A 19271-nucleotide genomic window follows, 5' to 3' on the forward strand; every position below is an offset into this window, starting at 1 on the left:
AGGAGTTAGGATTGAGAGACCTGGAGAAAACGAGATAGAAACAAAAGACGGGGCAGGATTGGGGAGAAAAAAATCCAAATAGATAAAAGTTTTAAGCAACAACAACAAAAAATGGAACTGTGAAGTACTACAAGAAAATATGGGGAAATTCTAAATTATAGATATTAAATTATCTATCTATATAATCTTAAAGAAGGTTTAGACTTTGTAAGCCTGCTATAAAACCCGGGAGACACAAATAAAAATACCAATATATTTGGCTGCATAGAACTAAACATTTTTGACTTGTAAAAAATTTATGAAGTTGAAAGACAAATGATAAACTGTAAAAATATTTGTAGCACGTGACAAAGAGTAGATTTCCTTAATACACAGAGAGTTCCCACAAATCAACAAGAAGAAGACCAACAACGTAATGGACAGAGAAAGTGAATACATTTCACAGAACAGGAAATTCAGGTATCTTTTTTGAAAAGCATGTGAAGTGATGATCAGCCTCACTTATAACAAAATAATTGCAACATAAAAATGATGAGATACTGGGGCGCCTGGGTGGCTCAGTCGTTAAGCCTCTGCCTTCGGCTCAGGTCGTGATCCCAGGGTCCTGGGATCGAGCCCCACGTCCCCGGCGGGAGGCCTGCCTCTCCCTCTCCCACTCCCCCTGCTTGTGTTCCCTCTCTCGCTGTGTCTCTCTCCGTCAAATAAATAAATAAAAATCTTAAAAAAAAAATGATGAGATACTGTTTTTCACTTATCATCTTGGTAAAAGTCAAAAAGTTTAATAGTGCACTGTGTTAGGTTGTGGGAGACTAGAATTCTGACATGCTGTTGGTGAAAGTGTAAATTGGTACAGTCTCTTTGGAGAGCATCTTATTAAAAGCAATCATAGTTTTAAATGTGCAAATATCTTGATCCATCCATTCAGCTTCTAGGAATTTCTCCCCTGAGTACTCATTGATATGCACAAAACTGATGTATATATACATTCCTTATTGTTTTTAGCAAGATATCTTAAACAATCTGAATTCTTTCAAAAGGGGATTGGTACCTCCATGGCATGGAGCAGTCTACAACCATTGAAAAATGAGGCAGATCTCTGTTTTTATTTTATTTTTTTAAAGATTTTATTTATTTGTCAGAGAGAGAGAGTGCATGCACAAGCAGGGAGAGCAACAGGCAGAGAGAGCGCATGCACAAGCAGGGAGAGCAACAGGCAGAGGGAGAAGCAGGCTCCCCGCCGAGCAAGGTGCCCGATGCGAGACTCAGTCCCAGGATGCCGGGATCATGACCCGAGCCAAAGGCAGAAGCTTAACCAAATGAGCCAGCCAAGTGTCCCCAGATCTCTGTTTTAATGGCATGATGTCGAAAAATATATAAGTGAGAAAAAGTAATGCCTAGAACTTGGTATATAGTAAACTATTTGTGTAAAAATAAAGAAGTGGGTAGCTATAGGTAGATGCTCGTAAATGAACAGAATGAGCCTGGCAGGACATACTGAGAAGTAGTAATAGTGGTTGCCACGGGGGAACAGAGGTGAGTAGAGGGCAGTGGGTGGAAGAGAACTTCGTTTTCACCGCATGCCCTTTTGTACTGACTTATTTTTATACCATGTACACATGTTACCTATTTTTTAAAGCTGATTTTTTTAAAAATATCTAGGTGCAGGTATGAAATTAGGCCAAACGTGAGGTATGCATATAAACTAGGAGTTATGGTAGGGTAGGAGCAGAAGCAAGCAGATAACTGTAGAGGAAGCAAGTCAGTAGCACAGAAACGAGGCAGGTCAGCCACAGAGAGACCTGGACACAAGACAGTTTTAAGTCAAAAGGACCTGATTTGCTTTTCATGCGAGAGCATATGCCAGCCCTAGATGTGGGCAGTTCAGGATAGAGTAGGAATAAACTTTAGGGAAATGGTAAGACTGTTCAAATGCAGGGAATGGGGAGGATGGGTTTAGGGGTCAGGTAAATAGAATTTCACTAGCCAGAACACTTGTGCCATTCCCTACTCTTAGGCTGGAAGCAGAGAAGGCAGGGAGCGAACACCGATGGAGCGTCTGTCGTGGCCCGGCAGCGAGGCGGAAATTCCGGTTGCCGCGCCACACCGGAAGTCACGGTGACTCACCATGCAGTGATTAGGGTTTCCATTGTACCAGTCAGGAATATGACTCAGGTCACAGAAATAAGCGGCAAAGCCAAGATTCAAACCCAGAGCTGTCCCTTCTCTTTTTACTACCTGTACTGAATTATTAGTACACCAGGGAGGCCCTTTTCATGGTCAGTCTGAGCCGGGGCTCAGAGCCAGGTGACCTTCAGCACTGTTCTCAAAAGAAAGTCTTCATTCTTCCTTTTTTATCCAGACCCCTAAATCCAAGCCCACTTACTTTTTCCAGCGTGTGGTTCAAAGAGTAAAGTGAACTCCATTTACTGAAAGAAGAACTTTCCATTCATTGGGAAAGGAATGTCTGTCGCAGGGTTTGTTAGTGCTTCCGTGTGTTTGTTTTTCAGCTGGTTATTTTAAGTCCGTAGGTATGGTTTGTCCTATGGCAGTGAGTTCTCCTTCTCCAAAATGCTCAGTCAGTGACACTCATAACCAATGATTCCCTCCCCGCCCCATATGTCCACTAAAGCGGAAAAATAATAGAATCTAATTCCCCCTGCCAATCTCCTTGTTTTCAAATAACCGGGAGAGGATACCGGGTTTTGTTTGTTTTCAGTTTGTTTTATTTGGAACCAGAGCATAGAGTTTTATCTGTTTTGTGCATGCATATCCCCAACCTCCACCATATGCTCTAGGATTTCATTTCCTCATTTGACTTACGTGTTTCTACAATTGGCGATTATCTGTCTTTTTTAGCATTTGCCGTAACTCCCTAAGCCTCATGATGTGCCTGTCAGAAAATACCTTTTTCTCTTCTGTGACCCAGACCTCAGGGAGAGAAAATACCAATTTATCTCCTGTTCTTTACCTTTCTAGGCAAAATCCATGTTTGGTGACCAGAGCTGTATATATTGACATTCTCTTCCTGTTGACTCGCTGCCTTGACAAACCCACGAAAGGCACAGAGCCAGGTATGACTCATAGTTATATCATTATTTTAGAATGATTATGGATCTTTGAAATACAGGTGGGGCTTTGAATGGTTCTACCACACACTGCCCCCCAGCTTCTACTTTTGTAAAACTAACCACAATCAATATGGGGCATGGTGTCATATGGTTCCCTCATAGAAGCTTCTCTAGGAAACTTGCCCTTGTTTAGTTGGAAGTTTGCCATTTATTTTCTATTTGGAGTTTGGACTCTACTCAGATACCCTCTGTGTTTCAGAGACCTTGGTTTTTTCTTCTTCCATGCATCATTTTCTTTGAAATTCATCATTTTCAATAACGGAGAGTCCATTCTGCTCCATCCCGTGGAGCTAACTTAGCTGGGTTCATTTGATCCTGGAGTCTGGATACCTGAGACTCAGTCCCAAATCCACCCTTCACTGCCTTAAGCTCTGACTTGAGATGTGTTCCGTGGTTATATATGTTTCCTGGTATGGGGCACCAGATCCATATACAATTGTTCTATTTTAATCATGATTCACAGAGTGGTTTTCTTAAAATGGAGAAGGGCGACTCCAAATTAAAAAAAAAAAATTTTTTTTGATGTGTTTATATAAGAGGCTGCAGGAAGTGCTGTACATGAGCTCCAGGCCACAGACTGAAACTGATTTTCATCAACACAAACTGGAATGCAGGGTAATGAGCCTGCAACTGGTTAAAATCAGCCTCTTCTAATTGATTAGGCCTGTCTAAAGGAGGCTACAATTACAAAGTCACATTCTGAGTACAAGCAGGCCAGGCCTTTCCTCTGTTACATTTAGTCTGTCAATGATTTGTTGTCTTCAGTAAATATATTCAGGCTGTCAGAGTCCAGCTCTGTCCATATGGAACCCTGTTCCCAAATTCAAACCAATTTAAAGTGCTTTGAGGGGGAGGTGCGAAACCACCTCACCCAGATCAATGTATATTAGCCCACAAAGCCCCTGTGGCCATGCAGAGGTAAGAAGAACACGCCTGGACTTTCATCAGCTCCATAGCCCTGCAGAGGGGCAGCTATTGTATCCGTTTAATAGAATAGGATCATATAGTTTTATAGCTGTAAAACAGTCCTAGTTTATGCCTCTTGTCCCAGTGTAATTATTAATAGTGCCTCCCCTTTACCCTTGAAAGTGTCCAGGTTTGCACCATATATTATAGATCACCCCCACTGTAAGGGACCTCAGGGTTGCGCCACCTTATTTTACACTTGAACTAACTGGGGTGCGGGGATTATAGATCAGATGTTACCAAGTAAGTTGGTTCGGGTTTCCTCTATTTTTGTATTTCAGTTCCAAATTCCATATATCTTGACAGTACTTCTCTGCTTAGTAGCTAAAGGACTTTGGCCTTGAAAGAGTTGCTCACAACTAACGAGTCCAGACTTTGGGATCCTCTCAGAGTTGTGTGGTTGACTGTAATCATCAGTTTATTTGAACTAAGTTTCTCTTAACGTATTAGTACCTTTATTCCTTGTCTGGAGGGATTAACCCTTGAATGTTGTGGGCAAAATCCATGTTTGGTGGATTCTCTATTCTCTATTCTCCAACCAGGTTTGCCCATCATATAACATTATATGTTATATAATCATATAATATACATCCACACAAACAGTGGTAATAAAGTTTCCTCCTTTGAGGATGGAACTAGATTTTTAGAACTGACCAAATGTGAAATACGATGGCGATTAAGATGGACGGCACTGTTTAAGAAAAAAATAAACTGTGAACCTAGAGAAATGAAATCTGTTCTTATGTGTTTCATAAATTATTTCCAAAGGCAGCTTGAGCAAGAGCTAAATATGTTACCAAACAAGGCGTTCACTTACTTAGATATGTAGACTTCAATATGATTTTGAAATGTCATGACATTACAGTGTTACCCTGCAAGTACCTTGAAAGAATGGATCATGCCTTAGATTCTTCATCCCTCAGCTAAGCACATAGCAGGCCCTCGTTAAATGAGTTGGTTATTAACTGATTGAAATGCAGAGTTTTCCTCAGGTTTTAGAATAGTAACAGTTGTCATCAAGATACGAAGTCTTATTTAAATTCATGCATCAGTCAGTTGTAAATTCATTTTCTGAATTCAGATATTATGTTTATATCATGTGTTGTCATGTTCATTTCATGTCTGTAAATGTGTACATATCTACCTCCATTATTAGCTCACAAAGCTCAGAGTAGGGAGTATATCGTTTAGGTTCTAAAGCCATAGCCCTGGGTTTGAGTCCCAGATCTCCTGGTTAGCTCTGTGACCTTAGGCAAGTCATTGAACCTCTTGGGAGACAATTTTTCTCAACTGTAATTGGGGGTGATGACAGGATCTATATCTTATTCGTGGATGTTGACGAATTTATGTAAATTCCTATGTAAGGTATGTGCTTTGCATCACACAGAATAAGTGCTCAATAAATATTAGCTACTGTTAATATTATGATCCTCATTATCATTAGCTAGAAACCATGCATCTATCTAGTCCCCTGCAGCCCCTTACATTCACAACTCTCCTCTTACTTTAAACATCTTCAGGAAAGAAGAAATGTCTGCTTTCCTGGGAAAATACTGAAAGATGGCATAGCCGTCGTAGAATGTCAGGAAATCCACTTGATTAAGGCTGCTCCTGCCCCCTTGGATTCCAAAAAAGGATCATTTTTGTTGTTCATGTATTTTTTCATCAGAAATGACATGCTAACATCAGACACGTTGAGCACCTATAGCTAGAGACACACATACATGGGTTTTGGGCTTATAAGTAGGGGCAATAAGAGATTACAGGTGCTGTAAAGGAAATGTTTATGGGATACTTTGGAGGCACCAAAGACTGGAGGCACCAAATGACTGAAGGTCATTTCTACTTGGGAAGACAGGAAGGCTTCATAGAGGAGAAGGTGGTTGAGAAGAGTTTTGAGGGTGAGTAGAGATTCACCACATGGGCAAGGTGAAGGTGGGCATTATAGATAGAGGGAGGAGCATGGCCAGAGCCACAGAGGCACAAGTCAGCACAGCCTTCAAAGAGCGAGGGCAGTGACCAGAGTGTTGGGTTCAAGCCCAGGCAGGTGTGACTGGAAGTCACAGAGGCAGGAACTCAATCATGAAGGACCTCATAGGCCAATCTGAGGAGCTTGTAGTTGACCTTGTAGACAAAGGAGATTATTGAAGGATGTAAGACAGAGACTCACACCAGGTGGTTTTTAAGACAAGGTGACATTTCCTTCTATGCCCTCATCCTCCTAGAATTCTTAGAACCTTATGAACTAAGTTCCTGTTGTTGCCAAAAAAGAATGTAACTGAAAATCCATTCATGGATTGTCAGGGGGATTTGTCCAGACATTGTGATCGTCAGCACTGGGGGTCTGGAGGTGGGAGTGGGGAACTGAGAACCAGACTGAAGGTAAAGGCTGCAGAGTGCTAAAAATAGCTGTCTTCGAATGGTGCCATCATGGCGGAATTCCTCCTCTTATTTCCATTGTACAGATCTTAAACACCATAATTCTGCTTTATTCATATGAGAGTACGTATTTGTATATCAACAGTAAATGTATCTAACTATGACTCTTGAAGGCGATTAATTATTCCAAAAGAAATGAAGTAGTATCCATCTCAGGGACACATTTTTGGTTGGAGGAGGATCTGTCCATCTCCTCTCACTGTTCTGTACGTGACCTTAGAAGGCTATTTCCACCTCTGAACTGTCTCAGAACCAGGTTGAGGGGCTGGGGCATAAACAAGGAGAAAAACAGTGAAGGGGAAAGGCAGGGAAGACGATTAGAAAAGCTTAAGATAATGATGTGTTTTGTGTGATTCAGACTTTTATCTTAGTGCTTCACCACCCTTTGAGGTTTCCTCAGCCATTAACTAGGTTTTAAAAATTCCAGATCTGGGGGTTTTGTTTTGAGTTCCAAAGTGATTTAAACCCACAGGACTCTCTGTCCCTTGTATTCTTTTTCCTCTTCTGAATCCAGCTGTCATCATTCGTATACATCAGTTTCCTGCTAGAAAGAAAATTATAGTCTCCGGGTGGAGTCGGGGGATGAGGAAGAGGAGGCCTGATTGCACAAGCACTCGGGGCTGCCTTGTAGGCCTGGGCAGGGATGCGGAGACTGAGAGCTTTCACTGTCATTGGAGACCCACCTCCCATTTGTCCTCTCAGCTGGGACACTCTCCATCCCACTCCACCGCGTAGAAGCGATCTCAAAAGGCTGTTTCCCTGCCCCTGAAATGTATATAGGATGCCCAGCATACTCTCGTCCTCAGGGAACATTTTCAATACCTTCTTCCTTGTGGGGATCACAACAACTATGACCAGCAGTTACTGAGCACCTAACTCCAGGCCAAGCATCATGCCAAGCATCTTGCATGCATCAGTGAGGGAGGTACTAGTGGTTCCTCATGTCAGACATGAGGAAACCCAAGGCGAAGAGACAGCCAGCCAAGTGTCACGTGCGTAGCAGGAGGGCAGAGCCTGACCTCTCGGGGCACTTACCCCATGGCTCCACAGCACAATCAGGACCAGAATCAGGACCACCACTGCCTCAGGGAGGGTGCCCTAGAACCCTCTTGATTGTTCCAACTTCCCAGTCCTCTTCCTCTACTGTAGAACCCCCAGGCCTCAGAGAGGGATCCCCTTCATAGAAGCTTCTGGATCACATGCTCGAATGGGCACTTTCTTGCCCGCATTTCTGTCTCCCGTGCCGGCAGTATGTGGAACACCATGAGGGTGTACCTGGGACAGAAGCAGTTACTAGAAAGAGAGAGCTTGACCACTCCCAGGCAGCCCCCTGCCCCTTCTCTCTTTGCAAGTGGACCCACGGCCACCGCATAAAACACTTCCCAGTACCAGGCTGCTGGTGGCTGCATTTTGTGGTTTCTTTGTTAGTTGGGATTTATAGCTCAGATCTCATCATTCTGCCAAGTGCAATAAACATTTTGTTTTACTGGAATGTAACTTTTATTATTGTAATTATTTTTCTTCTCAATGCCTGAAAAGTGACCAGCTTGAGAGTGTGAAGTCAGAATCCCTAAATAGTCTGAATGCCAAGTCAGTGTGCTCTGTAGATCAGTTTAAGATTAGAAGACGGGCTCTCATTTATTACCACTTGTATTTATATAATGGAAGTTAGGTAATGTAAGCGCTCCCAAAGGCCAGCTCAGAAGTTGATGATGGTTAAACGGTAAAACCTGTGACAAGTATCCAACAATGCCTTGTATTCGTACTGCCTTGAACATGAATAATATATGTGTGACATGAATAAATATAAGGTCAATGATTTTTATGACATACTAACTTCCTTTACCTAAGTTCCTGGGAAATATAGCCAAACAATTACAGAGAATGAAAACATTGGCAACTTACAAACACCTGCTTTGATTATTTGGTCTAATTAGGTTAAATTTAACCAATCCCAACTGAACAAATTGAAAACAATTCTTATCTGTTCCCTTGGTCATGTACTTTTATCGGTGTTGGATGCAGATGTGTTTAATATGACACAGTTGGTGCTATTCTCTCAGCTCTGGGTGGGAGATAAAAGGGAATTGAGAACATATTTTTAGAGTCTTCTGGGGACTTTTTATTTCTGGGCCTGCAGCTATGAAATTTCAAGGAAAAAAAAACAGGCTTTGTTGTCAATAAATTAGTTGCTTTTCTCCAAAACACTGAGACTGTCATCTGAACAGTTGCTTTTGCCAAAAGTATCTTTCCCAGGGAACAGTGAGCTCCCAAAATAAGCAGATGATTCTAGCTGCCTTTCAGAAGTCAGAATAATATAGGATGTGTTATTAGATTGCTAGGTTCATGTGGTGTTTACCTCTCGTTAATTCCAAGCCTGGTGCTGAGGACATAGGCCCACAGTTCTTAGAATTTTAGAGTTTAGAGACCATTTAATCAGTAGGTAGAATGGAAATGATAGCAATTAAGTGACTTGCCCAAGGTCACACAGCTGGTTGGTGAAATAGTCAAGCTTCCTTGGCTCCTGGTCCGCTGCCTATTTCCATGACCAAAATTAAGAACCTCTAGTAGCATGAGTTGGGCTGCGTATCTGGATCTGTCATGGAACCATGTCATGACACTGTCTTACCTACATTTCCACCCCAGGAGTAAAATACTGTTCATATGAGCAACCTCAGAACAGTTGTGATTTCAGTTTTTCTCTGTGCTCTTGTCTTGCCCCACTCCAGCAGCCCTGGATAATCTGAAACTAGTTTCAGATAATCTGAAACTAGTTACCTGTGTCAAGTAAATTAGTTAAGCAAGCTGTTTTTGAAAGCTTATTCTAGATATCTCAAATAAATGGAATCATACAACATGTGGCCTTTTGTGTCTGGCTTCTTTCACTTAACAGTGTTTTCAAGGTTCATCCATGTTGTACCATGAATCAACACTATTCTTTTTTATGGCAGAATAGTATTCCATTGGGTCAGTATACCACATTTTGCTTATTCATCAGTTGATGGACATTTGGGTTGTTTCTACTTTTTGGCTGATTATGAATAATACTATTATAGGGATTCATGGACAAGTGTTTGTGGGGATGTGTTTTGAGTTCCCTCGGGTACTGACCTAGGAGTAGAATTGCTGGGCATATGCCAACCCTAAGTTGAACTTTTTGAGGAATTGGCAAACTGTTTCCAAAGAGACTACATCATTTTACATTCCTGCCAGCAGTGTATGAGGGTTCCAATTTCTCCACATCCTTGACAGCACTTGTTATTGTCCATCTTTTTTTATTATTGCCATCCTGGTAGGCATGAAGCAGTATTGCATTGTGCTTTTTGATTTGCATTTCCCTTATGGCTAGTGATGTCAAACATCTGTTCTACTGCTGACTGGCCCTTTGTATAACATTTTTAGGGAATTGTCTGTTCAGATCCTTTGCCCATTTTTAAATTGGGTTATTTGTCTTTTTATTCTTGAGTTATAAGAGTTCTTTATATATTCTGGATATTAATCCCTTATCAGATATATATGATACACAACTATTCTCTCCCATTCTGTGGGTTGTCTTTTCATCTTCTTGATAATGTCCTTTGATGTAGAGGAGTCTTTAGGTTTGATGACATCCAGTTTATCTATTTTTCTTTTGTTGCCTATGCTTTTGACATCAAATCTAAGAAGCCATTGCCTAATCCAAGGTCATGATGATTTGTACGCATGTTTTCTTTTAAAGACTTTTATAGTTTTATCTCTTAACATTAGGTTTCTGATCCATTTTTTCTCAGATTTATTTATTTTAGAGAAAGAGAGAGTGAGTGAGCGGTGGGAAGGGGCAGAGGGAGAGAGACTCAAGCAGACTCCATGTTGAGCACAGAGCCTGCTGCGGGGCTTAATCTCACAACCTGGGCCAAAATCAAGTGTTGGACGTTCAACTGACTCTACCACCCCGGTGCCCCAGTTTCTGATCCATTTTGAGTGAATTTTTGTAATTGGTGTGAGGTACAGAACCAACCGCATCCTTTTGCATGTGGCTATGCATTTATTCCAGCACTATTTGTTGAAAAGACTTATTATCCTTTCCTCATTGAATTGTCTTAGTACCCTGGTCAAATATCAATTGACCATAAATATATGGATTTATTTCTGGACTCTCAATTCTATTCCATTGACCTATATGTCTGTCCTTATGCCAGAACCATACTGTCTTGACTATCACTGCTTTCTAGTAACTTTTGAAATTAGGATGTAAACCCTCCAACTTTGTTCTGTTTCGAGATTGTTTTGGCTGGGTCACTTACATTGTCAAACAAATCTTAGGAACAGTTTGTCAACTTCTGCAAAAAGGAAAGAAAAACCAGCTAGGATCTTGATAGGTATTGTGTTAAATCTGTAGGTCAATTTGAGGAGTATTGTCATTATAACAATATTATGTCTTGAGGACTTCAGATCAGAACACAGGATGTCCTTCCATTTATTTAGATCTTCTTTCAGTGATGTTTTGTAGTTTTCAGTGTACGCATCATGAACATCTTTTGTTAAATAATTTATTCCTATTTTATTCTTTCTGATGCTGTTGTAAATGAAATTATTTTCTTAATTTCAATTTTGGATGGTTTGTTGCTACTGTATAGAAGTACAATTGATATTTGTCTATTAATCTATCTACAACCTTACTGAAGTCATTTATTAGGGGTTTTTTTATGGATTCCTTGGGATTTTCTATAAACGAGATCATGTTATGTGCAACATAGTTTGTACTTCTTCCTTTCCAATCTGGCTGCCTTTTATTTATTTTTCTAATTGCCTAATTGAATGTTAAATAAAAATGGCAAGAGCAGACATTCTTGTCTTTTTCTTGATCTTGTGGGGAGAGAGCTTTCCATCTTTCACCATCGAGCATGTTGTCAGCTGTGGGTTTTTCATAGATATACTTTATCAGGTCGAAGAAGTGCCCTTATTTCTAGTTTGTTGAGTGTTTTTACTATGAAACGGTGTTGGATTTTATCATACTCTTTTTCTATATCTATTGAGATGATCATGTGATTTTTTTTTACCTTTATTAATATGATGTGACCCATTACTTTTTATTGCTGAGTAGTGTTCCATTATATGCATGGTTTGTTTATATTAACTCATCAGTTGAAATACATTTGAGCATTTCTACCTTTTGGAGATTGTGAATAATGTGGCCCTGAGCATTCATGTGGTCATGTTTTTATTTCTCTTAAGTAAAACCTAGGAAAGTGATCGCTGGGTCATATGATAAGGATTACAAGAAACTGCCAAACTTATTTTCCAAAGGGGCTTACCACTTTGCATCCCTACCAGCTCTGTATGAGAGGTCTGGTTGTTCTATATCCTCACCTAGACTTGGTATTGTCCCCCTAGTAGCTATTTGAGTGAGTGTAGGGTATCTCATTGTAATTTTAATTTGCATTTCCCAATGACGAGTTATTTTGAACATCTTATATATTTTTGGTAAAGTGTCTATTCAAATCTCTTTCACATTTCTTTTTTAAATTGAGTTGTTGGGGCACCCGGGTGGCTCAGTCAGTTAAGCATCTGCCTTTGGCTCACGTCATGATCACAGGGTCCTGGGATCTAGCCCCATATCAGGCTCCCTGCTCAGCTGGAAGTCTGCTTCTCCCTCTCCCTCTCCCTCTGCCCCTCCCTGCCGCTCGCGTGTTCTCTCTGTCTCTCTCAAATAAATAAATAAAATCTTTAAAAAAAAAATAGAGTTGTTTATTTTATTGTTGAGTCTTATTATTGAAAGTTCTTTATTCTGGATATAAGTCCTTTATACAAAGAAATACTTTGCAGATATTTTCTACCTATTGTTTATCTTTTCATTTTCTTAACAATGTCTTTTGAAGAGCAAACATTTTTAATTTTGATGAAGTCCAATTTCTTTGTTTTATGCTTTTTGTGCCCTAGTAAAGAAGCCTTTGCCTATCCCAGGGTCACAAAGATGTTCACTCATGTTTTCTTCTACAATTTTATATTTAAGGTTTTACATTTATATCTTTGATTGACATCAAGCTAATTTTCATGTTATCTCCTAAGGTTGAAGTTCTCTTTTTAATTTTTTGCATACAAATAACCAATTATTCCAGCCCCAGTATTTCTTCAAGTACTTTTTTTTTTAAGATTTTATTTGTTTATTTAATTGACAGAGAGAGAGAGCGCGCGAGAGAGGGAACACAAGCAGGGGGAGTGGGAGAGGGAGAAGCCGGCTTCCCACAGAGCAGGGAGCCCGATGCGGGGCTCGATCCCAGGACCCTGGGATCATGACCCAAGCGGAAGGCAGCCGCCCAACCAACTGAGCCACCCAGGTACCCCTCAAATATTTTTTCCAGCCCTTTCCCTTTTTCCTCCCTTTCTGGGGTTCCACTATATATATATTAGGTCACTGGAAGTTGTCCCACACATCACTGATGTTCTAGGGGTTTTTTTCTGTGTTTCATTTTTGATAGCTTCTAATTTATGTCTCTGAATTCACTGATCTTTTGCAGTGTCTAATCTGCTAATCCCATCTAGTGTGTTTATTTATTTCAGGTGTTACCTTGTTCATCTCTGTAAAGTTTATGTCCCTTTAATATGTTTCGTATTTCTCTTCGTCATGTTCCATTTTCCTTTAGATTCTTGACCAAATGTAGCATGTTTATAGTAGCCGTTATCATATCCTTGTCTCTACTTCCCATTATTATTGTAACTTGGGGGTCTCTTTATTAGAGGATCGTATTTCCCCTTTTTTGCATGCTGATTATTAGGTACCAGACATGTTGTTGAGCATTGGATTTATTTTATTCCTTTTAAGTGTTGGACTCTAGGGGCGCCTGGCTGGCTCAGTCAGTAGAAAATCACTTCCATCACTGTTTTGAAGCCTCTCGATTCCTCAGCTGTAAAATAGGGATAATGCCCTCTGAAGACTGGGGTGATGGTCACAAAAAAATATGGGGGGCACCTGGGTATCGCAAGTCGGTTAAGCTGCCTTTGGCTCAGGCCATGATTTAGGGGTCCTGGGATCTAGTCTCACGAGGGGCTCCCTGCTCGGCAGGGAGTCTGCTTTTCCCTCTGGCCCTCCCTACCCCCTGACTTGTGTTTTCTCTCAAATAAACCAATAAAATTTTTTTAAAAAATGAAACTTGAAAAGTCACGTTCCAAGATAGGAACAATCCACCGTTGGAAGAAAAGCAGCTGTAGCAAAAACAAAGAAGTGAGTGGTCATCTCATCCAGAGCAGGAGACAGAGCTCCTGCTGGTCCCACGGACAGGTACACTTACTTCCAGGCTCACGTGCTGTGCTCACCCGGCAGAAGGTACTTAACTCCTCCCTCCACGTTGGGGCTGGATTTCACAAGAAATAGCATTCCCCAGACTCTGTGGGGTTGGCCAGCTGCAAACTGTACCTCACAGCATCATTCCTACAGGTGTTAGTGTGCAGTCCAGTAGTGCCAGAACTTCTGCAACCTTACAGTCAGTTTCCCTCGGAACTGTAACCTGTAGCACAGGCAGGGACAGAGGTGGGTGCTCCTCGCTTCTTTCTTATCACAGGAGATGTGACAGAGTTAAGCACCAGTTACTTAAAGGAACCTTCCCAGCCAGCTACCTCCTCTCAAGTTGGTTTCACTCTGTTTCTCATCGCCTTAGGGCTTTTCTTGGGGGTGGGGGAGGCAAACCTAAGCAGGGATGTCTAAGGTGTGGTGCTAGGGAAATTCCTGATTTCCCAATCTTGTCCCAAGTAGCCTCTCACTGACAAAGAACCAGAAACAGTGTTTGCTTGGAAGTAATTTTATGTTTGTGTCTTTGGGTTGTCATGTGTTTATCCACAAGCATTTCCTGACTTCCCCCCTGTGTTGGGCCGAGGCAGGGATGGGATGGTGGGTGGAGTCCAGAAGTAAAAGTTGGTCCCACCCGGTGCCTGATGAGCTCATGTTTAGCCGGCCCAAATCCTTTCAGAGCTCCCGCCCAGAGCAGGCTCCCAAGCCCAAGGATTATGTTATTTCTCGGGGTGACAAGATGGTTTTCAGATGGTCTTCTTGGAAGCTCATCGTCCTTCCCCAGCAGCGGTTAAGGAATTCTGTACTTGAAAAATACATGCCTTTGAAAATATACTGGGGGCAAGGGAAGGAGGGAATATTTTCAAAGGGATGTGTGTCAGGGCCACACCCGTGTCAGCAGGGCCTGAAGGGGTTCAGAACCCTGGAAACAAGGCAAGAATTAAGCAGCCAGCACCAGCTCAGCGTGCTTCTCAAGACAGTCTCCTGATCCTTCCGCCTGGTCACCCTACCCGTTTGTTGTTGGAGGGGCCCCGGGGGTCAGGATTACAGTGTATTGGGAGGGACCGAAGAGTAAATAGAAGAATGGAATTTCCCTTCGATAAGGAGAAGTCAACATTTATTAAATCAGTTGATTTGTTGTTGTTGTTATTGTTGAAGTTCCTATGGTTTCCTTTGCTTCCCAGATATATTTTTTTAATGACAAATTGCATAACAGGACATTAACATTCACAGAGTGAACAAATTACCATCCGTGATTATTTTTAGAACCAGTTTATCAACTGTTTGAGGTAAGAACTTTTGTTGGATCTGATTACAGATCTCTCGGACCAGAGCTACACTTCTTTGAAATAGAAAAAACTGGCCACCTTGCTCTGCATTAAAGGTGAAATCTGTTTTATATTTTCTCACCTCCTACTTTTTTAAGGAGGGTAGAGGTTCTGGAACTTTTCTTGACCTACTGGTGTCAGACAGTTCAGAGCCTTTTCAATATGTGAAAGAGAAATGCAGCCATTCATTCATTCATTCATTCACTCATTCAGTTGAGGCAGAGGGAGCATGTGCAAGGTCAGGCAGAATGGAGAAACTCAGGCTGATTCTCATGGCAAGTGAGCATGAGCGATCTCATTGCCATTTACACAGTAGTATCCCAGTTAAGTGACTTATTCCATAGCAGGGAAACTCTTTTTTTCTGTTTGGCTGGCCTTTTCAATCCTGGGAAGGATCCTTCCCTCCTCATGGGTGCCCATTGCTACTTAGAAGTAGAACAACTTCATGGTGATGACTGGGGCTTTGGCTTCCCCTATAGCCATCACTGCGGAGTAAAGGAAATGCTGTCTTTGGGCCCGCACACTTATTCCCTCTTGCCCATTTTACTTTGGCCAGTTCAGCACAAAATCAGGCTATCTGGATTCATGACTTAATGGTAAAGGCCAGGAGATTTTGGCTGAACACTAGACAAAGGGGTTGACTTAATGATTAGGGGCCGCGGTGTACAGAAACAAACACTGCCAAACACTAGAGTCACACACTTTCCACACGGCAAGGTGTTTACACCACAAGGAGCACAGATGAGCTCAGATGAGCTCGGGTGGTTTTTAAAATGGAGTTCCTGGTAGGTGACGGTTGAGACTTCGCTGCCAAGCTGGGAACCGGGGAGATGGCCGAGAATGATCCCAAGACCGTGCGGGATCTCACCTTGGTGGTGCAGACACTCCTGCAACAGATGCAAGATAAATTTCAGAGCATGTCCGACCAGATCATTGGAAGAATTAATGACATGAGCAGTCGCATTGACGACCTGGAGAAAAACATTGCACACCTCATGACACAGGCTGGGGTGGAAGAGCTGGTGGGTGAAAACAAAGGTCCCTGCCACACCAAAGAGTTGAAGCAGGTGTCTAATTCCCCCCCTGAAGTCCAGAACACCATTTTCACAAGCTGAGAGAAGACCAAATGGCTTTTTGAAGCAACTGCTGTGTGTAGACAGGTTTTCTACCCTAAAGTGTGCGTTCTTCTTACCACGTACTATATAGTCTGTAGAGTGATTCTCCCCCCAGTTTCTTGAACACGGTAACACATCTTGGACCTTGGTCAGTCATGCTGTTAAATCTTAAACACTAAAACTTGGGCGGTTCCTGCATAATTAATTAATTAATTAATTAATTAAATGGAGTTCCTGCATAGCAGCATTAGCATCACCTGGGAATTTGCTAGAAATGCCATCGGGGGGCCCTGCCCCAGACCTACTGAATCAGGACCTCTGCAAGAGAGCACACTAAAATCTTAGTACCTCTGGTCTGAGGTAGCAGTACAACTGCCCTTCTGGAAATATGCTCAGGGACGAGGGTGCCAGGTGAAACTACCCTCTTATAATTGTTATTTTCCGATCTCTCTCTCTGCTGAGTACTTCGAGTTAAATTCACCTAAATTAAATGCTCTTATGGTGAAACTCCACTGTATCCATAATTATGTGGCAATGATATCATCCCACGTTTTTTCCCAGAATGTCCTTATTAAGGCTATTTAGATTAACATGCATCTTTTAAGATTATGTTGATTTTTTTTTTTTAAAGAAATTTTAACCAATCTATATGAGTAGCTCAGAAAATCAAAGATGAATGACCCACAGGCCTGCCCTTCGAGGCTATGTTCCTCCTCTGGGGAGAAGACAGACTTCCCTAAATAATAAAACAGGATTGTGACATATGACGCTGTCCCTGCTCAAAATATGTGCTGCTTTTAAATCCTTTTTCAGCAGCCGGCTTGATGTTCGCACCCTACCTGGGTTGGTTAGGGAGTGGCAGCTTTGAAATTCAGTTACTTAAGCAATCACCCTTCAGGTTGCGGACACAACACTGAAATCTGCAACTTGCCAAAGAATCAAGAACTGCTAAAATAACTCATCTGAGATTACCAGAGGCGATCTGCTCGCTGCCCTGAGGGACTCAGTGGAGTCCCTGTGCTTCCTCTGTAGGAGACCTCTGTTCAGGGTAGTCAGGCTGTCCAAACAGATCACACTCAGGAAACGGTTACCAGCTTCTCCAAAACTGCAGTTCCCTTATGCCGGTCCCTGGCAAAGCTTTCACAATCAGACTATAACCAAAGGATACTATGGCAGATTTTTCTTAACGCTGGATGTCTTTAAAGAACTACCCTTTTAGGATGACACTATGGATTTACTACCTTTTTTGGTGTTAAGATAGCTTTTCTTTCATGAAAATGATAATTGATGGTGGGTTTTTAACATCCTTCCTTGACACGATAAAAAGTTGGCAACGTGTACCAGTCTGTCACAATGTTTTTTTTTTTTTTAAGATTTTATTTATTTATTCATGAGAGACAGAGAGAGAGGGAGAATGGCAGAGGCAGAGGGAGAAGCAGACTCCCCGCAGAGCAAGGAGCCCGATGTGGCACTCAATCCCAGGGCCCCAGGATCATGACCTGAGCCGAAGGCAGGCCCTTAACAACTGAGCCACCCAGGCGCCCTTTTCTCTTTTTATTTATTTATTCATGAGAGAGAGAGAGCGAGAATTGTCACAATGCTTTTGACATTTTCTTGGTCCTTAGATTCCAGACTTGGGAATTATTTCTCCATTGAACGAGGACTTAACACAGCAGGAGGTATTGTCCTTCCGAGTGAATCCAGCCATTAAGCCATTCCTTTGAAGGCTAGAAACATGCTTGCTATAAAGAAACAAAAAGTTAATTTCAAAAATGAAATCAAATTTAATGTTTAAAATCAGTCATACATAGGGCACCTGGGTGGCTCAGTTGGTTAAGCAACTGCCTTTGGCTCAGGTCATGATCTTGGAGTCCCGGGATCGAGTCCCACATCGGGCTCCCTGCTCAGCAGGGAGTCTGCTTCTCCCTCTGACCCTCTTCCCTCTCATGCTCTCTCTCTCTCATTCTCTCTCTCTCAAATAAATAAAATCTTTAAAATAAATAAATAAAATCAGTCATGCATACTTGGGTGACTAAAATGACCACACTGATGAGAAAGTCCAAAGACTTGCCATACAAGGATGACTGGAAGAAACTCCAATCAGTAAGTTTGCAAAAATCGTCTAATTTCTGAAAAATAAGATGGGGCCGTTAAAGAGAAGGGACTTGATTCTTTTCATCGGAACCCTTGGCTTTCCAAGAAAGATCGGAAAGAAGAAACCCAAAGCAACCAAAATGGAAATTGCAAATAGAAATGTTATCTTCCAAAGAAGAGAGGGGCTAAACCTCAGACTGGGGAATCCCATCGAAGAACTGATCTCAGTTTTTTGCGGGCTGTGGACAACAGTTACTGAGGGAAATGGAAGGAAACACCCCATGTTGATCTAGACTTTGGAAATTGCATTTGGTAGGATAGGACACAAAACGGTGTTTGGCCAGGAAGAAGTCCTGGTTGTGAAACAACTTGGTGAACTCTGTCTACCAGCTGTGGGGTGCAGAGCTGGTAAAGCAGGGGCAGCCAAGCCTGGGAGTATCACCCCAGATTCACCCGGTCCTTTATAACCACTTGCCCCACACAAGCTGTCAAGTGTCCCCTGCCACGGTGATTCTTCTAGAACTCTAGTCACTGCAGCTGCTTATGTGACAGTATTGTTAGCTCTAACTCCAGCCTCCGGTTCCAGCTCAAGAGCCCCTCGGTGTAGGCACAGGGGGTGGTCTGGGGGCCTCACCTACATGGCAACGCCATGAGAACAGAGCCTGGTCTGTTTCACTGCGAAATCCTAGACTGAGAACAGAGCCTGCACCTAGTGAGCGGGCATTGAGGACTGCCTGCCTGCCAGGGGCCTTTATTCTAGTGCTTAGTCATTCTTCTGAATTCTTGGTGGTTTTCCCTCCTTTGATGTTTTTATTTGTAAGAGAAAGGGGGTGTGGGGGAATTTTCTAGTCCTTCACTCTGGCAAACCACTGGGCTGGAGTCAGCTGTGCTCTGCTTGGGACTGCAAACCCCTACCTCCCTACCCAGAAATCCAACA

At 42.1% G+C, this 19271-nt stretch overlaps 1 protein-coding gene across 8 annotated transcripts in view; it reads left to right on the forward strand.

The window, feature by feature from the left end:
- The window catches only part of THADA (THADA armadillo repeat containing), a 324153-nt gene that overhangs the window by 239373 nt on the left and 65509 nt on the right, over nucleotides 1-19271 (forward strand). For all 8 annotated transcript variants that reach the window (XM_027621844.2, XM_027621847.2, XM_027621842.2 and 5 more), the window contains one exon: nucleotides 2977-3071. In XM_027621844.2, coding sequence (XP_027477645.1) covers nucleotides 2977-3071 — 95 coding nt within the window. The remainder of the gene's footprint in view (nucleotides 1-2976; nucleotides 3072-19271) is intronic.

This window comes from Zalophus californianus, chromosome 8 (genome assembly GCF_009762305.2).
Source record: "Zalophus californianus isolate mZalCal1 chromosome 8, mZalCal1.pri.v2, whole genome shotgun sequence".
In the NCBI taxonomy this organism is placed as follows: domain Eukaryota; kingdom Metazoa; phylum Chordata; class Mammalia; order Carnivora; family Otariidae; genus Zalophus; species Zalophus californianus.